The 4,095-nt window shown below is 39.7% G+C and overlaps 1 protein-coding gene across 1 annotated transcript; it reads left to right on the forward strand.

The window, feature by feature from the left end:
- The first annotated feature begins 1,613 nt into the window (after positions 1 to 1,613).
- On the forward strand, positions 1,614 to 3,584 carry GJA10 (gap junction protein alpha 10). The gene is made up of 2 exons (XM_063441801.1): positions 1,614 to 1,694; positions 1,911 to 3,584. Exon 2 carries the CDS (start codon positions 1,926 to 1,928, stop codon positions 3,582 to 3,584), a length of 1,659 nt encoding a protein of 552 aa, XP_063297871.1. The 5' UTR covers positions 1,614 to 1,694; positions 1,911 to 1,925.
- The last annotated feature ends 511 nt before the right edge of the window (positions 3,585 to 4,095 follow it).

The raw sequence follows: 4,095 nt of genomic DNA on the forward strand, positions 1-4,095 counted from the left end.
ATTGAAAATGGCCAGGTTGGTTACGTTGCCTTTGAGAGCGTATGGTAGCCCAGGAATGAGAAATACCCCCATGATGGCATACCATTTGCAAAAGAAGACAACCCAAGGTATTGCAAATGGGGTATGTCCAGTCTTTTTTAGTAACCACTTAGTCACAAACACTGGCCAAAATTAGCGTTCAATTTAGTTTTTTTACTTTTTTCACACACAAACAAATATGAACGCTAACTTTGGCCAGTGTTTGCGACTAAGTGGCTACTAAAAAAGTCTGGACATACCCCATATTGAATACCCTGGGTTGTCTACTTTAAAAAAAATATGTACATGTGGGGTGTTATTCAGAGATTTATGACAGATAACAGTGTTACAATGTCACTATTGATACATTTTAAAAATGTATGTTTTGAAACCGCAATATCCTACTTGTACCTATAGCCCTATAACATGCAACAAAAAAATAGCAAAAAGCATGTAAACACTGGGTATTTTTAAACTCAGGACAACATTTTGAATCTATTTAGCAGTTTTTTTCATTCGCTTTTGTAGATGAGTAAAAGATTTTTCACATAAAAGTCAAAAAACATGTATTTTTTTCAATTTTTCATCATATTTTTTCATTTTGAAAAAATTAAATTGCATGAGATTATATAAATAATGGTATGTAAAGAAAGCCCCTTTTGTCCTAAAAAAAAACAATATATAATTTGTATGGGAACAGTAAATGAGAGAGCGGAAAATTACAGCTAAACACAAACACCACAAAAGTGTAAAAAGATGCCTGGTCGCAAATGTACAACATCGCAAAAACAGTCCAGTCCTTAAGGGGTTAAACAGCTAGTAAAAATATACATCATATTTTCTCTGTTTATTAAAGATACAAAGTATTATTCCTCTTTCACTACAGATATGACCAGTTTCATCATGAATAAATATATAATTTTATATTTTATTAGCATGCTAACCGATAAAGACAAAGGAATTATCCCTAATTGCATTGTGTACTTGCTAGAGGCAAGATTTGCATCAATGATAAAATATATTGTGGGCTATGGTTTAGATAACAGGAAGTGTTGTAACATATACAATGAGCTAGTGCAAGTGTGGGTATCCAATGAATCTGTGTTCTAACTGCAGTTAAAAAACCAGCCACGTGGATCAGACAGCCCTGTCTGCCCACCGCCGCTCTACATAACACATGGAGCAGCCAAGCAGAAAATCGGACATGTCCGATTGATTATTTTTATTGACATGCATGGATAGGCAACCAAGAAAGAACAAATGAAATACATCCAGAAATATTCGGTCTTTGATTGTGAGGGTTCGAATTCCTGCATTTGTCTGATAAAAAAAATAAACCTCGACTGGAAAATATGAAATGAGATTACCATTGAGCTGAAGCACCTGCAGATCTTCACCAACAGAGCAGTTGAAACAGAGCCTGAGGCTGGGGTGAGAATCTAACCACAAGTAATTACAATATTTGACGGCTGGGGGGGCCGTGCACAGAGACTTTGTAATCAATTGCCGGTTACATGCTTTGCTACATCAATAGTTCCCAGAACTATGAATGATGTCCTCCGTCGACCACTGGGTTTATTATCCAAGCCTTGGGATTCCATAGAAGAACATTTCTACCAGTTTCAGCAACCACCAACAATGAGACCATGACAAATGACTTGGTTCTGTTTACTGAGGTGAGAACCCAACTAAAATGCACAGTGATGTATATTGCCAAAAATATTTGCTTTTAGCATAACTCAACCTTTGAAAAGCTTATGTAGATTGTTGTTAAGTGTTTTTTGTTTTTGTTTTTTTACTTCGATTTTGGTTAACATTACTTTTTACGCAGGTTTACATACCCCCCTTACCCTTGTATAAATGCTGTTTGTGTTTGATGTTCTGTGTTGCAGAAATGATAGCTGAAAATGGGAGACTGGAATTTGCTGGGCAGTATTTTGGAAGAAGTTCACATACACTCCACCATCGTTGGCAAGATTTGGCTCACTATCCTATTCATATTTCGAATGCTTGTACTTGGAGTGGCAGCTGAAGACGTATGGGATGATGAACAGAATGATTTTATTTGCAACTCAGAACAGCCTGGGTGCAGGAATGTTTGCTATGACAAAGCTTTCCCCATATCTCTTATCAGGTATTGGGTGCTTCAGATAATATTTGTGTCTTCCCCATCCCTTGTTTACATGGGGCACGCACTTTACAGACTAAGAGCCTTAGAAAAGGAGAGACAAAAAAAGCGAGCCCAGCTCAGGGCAGAGCTGGAGGAACTAGACACCATGATTGATGAACACAGGCGATTAGAAAAGGAACTAAGGAAATTGGAGGAACAAAAAAAGGTAAATAAGGCTCCCCTCAGAGGCTCACTGTTACGCACATACGTACTGCATATCTTAACCAGATCTGTGGTGGAAGTTGGCTTCATGATAGGTCAGTACTTGCTGTATGGATTTGACCTGGATCCTCTGTACAAATGTTCACGTTTTCCATGTCCGAATGTAGTAGACTGTTTTGTGTCCAGGCCAACAGAGAAAACCATCTTCATGGTGTTTATGCATAGTATAGCGGCAGTGTCATTATTCTTAAACATTTTAGAAATTTTTCATTTGGGAATCAAAAAGATAAGGCAAAGTCTGTACAGTAAGCACGTTTCTGATGTGACAGAGGATGAAATAAGCATTTGCAAATCCAAGAAGAACTCGGTGCAGCAGGTTTGCATGATGAGTGATTCTTCTCCAAACAAGATCATTCCAATGTCTTCAGGTAGCTTCAAACTTCTCCCAGACCAGCAGCTGGACACAGTTGGTCTTCCAGCCTATCTCCCCCCGACACAGAGTTTTAAGGAGGTACAAATGATCAATGACCATGGTCAGTATGGAAAAGTGATGGTTCCTGACAAGCACAGAAGAAGTAGGGATCACATTGACACTGATCAGCACAGTGGACAGCTTAACTTGCATTGCAAACAAGAGTCACGTTATAATGAACGTCACAGAATGGGTAATCATACTGACCAGTACCGTGGTCAGGCTTTGAACCGGAGTCCCCCTGATCAGCACCAAGGAGAGCGTAGGGGAGACCAGCCACTCACCTCCAGTATGCAAAAAAGGAACCTGTCTTCTAGCAGTGAGGATTCTCATAGGAAATTACAGAACAATAACAACTGCCTGGGGTCCAAGAGCTGTCTCAAAAGCCAGCAATCTTTGGACCATGGCCGACATGGTCCAGTACACCCCCTAAAATCTTGTCTACATTCCAGTCACATGGAGCTACCATCTGCTCTGCGCAAGTACAGCAGAGTGAGCAGCTGCAAGGACTTTGCTGAGGATCGAAGTGACTCTGCAGACAGTGGCCACCGGAAAGTTAGCTCCACTTCCAGGGGGCTGTCAGAGAGCAGGCTTGCCAGCGACCCAGAGAGCTCTGACTCAAGGAATGGCTCAGGATCTGAGTCACGGAGGCGAGACGAGAGCCCGAGCATCACACCTCCTGCACCATCTGGCCGCAGAATGTCAATGGCAAGTAGAGGCAGGCAGTCATTGGCTAACCCTCTTTACAGGCTGCTGGTCTAGTCCCGGGCTAGCACGTGGTAATATCATTATGTGAATTCCAATGATTTGCTCATTGCTAAAAGAAAAAAAAAATTAAAAAAAATGTAACAGTGTATCAGAACTAAAGTCAAAAGATGTGTGGATTTATAAAATATTAACCTCTTAAGTACCAAAATAGTTTTATCATACACCGGCCTTTAAATATCCTATATCACAATGGAATATCCAACTAATTTGACAAATGCAAAATTCCATTCCATACTGGCACGGTGTATTTAGGCACTTGACTATGACTCGTAAAGGGTTATGAATGTGTGGTCCTAAAGGGGTTAATAAATACTAGGACATAATAAATGTTCTTATGCATCCTTGTGGTACCTCTTCTCTCACTTCTGTTAGCCACCAGTCTAACCTGGAAAAAAAGTTTTTATAAGGATGTGTAAGAGCATTAACACAAGTTAAACAAGGAGATTAAACTGTAGTAATCAAATAAAAAAGGGTCCAGATTTTCTGATGCAAAAATATGAAACTA

This window comes from Pelobates fuscus, chromosome 2 (assembly GCF_036172605.1).
Source record: "Pelobates fuscus isolate aPelFus1 chromosome 2, aPelFus1.pri, whole genome shotgun sequence".
NCBI classification, from domain to species: domain Eukaryota; kingdom Metazoa; phylum Chordata; class Amphibia; order Anura; family Pelobatidae; genus Pelobates; species Pelobates fuscus.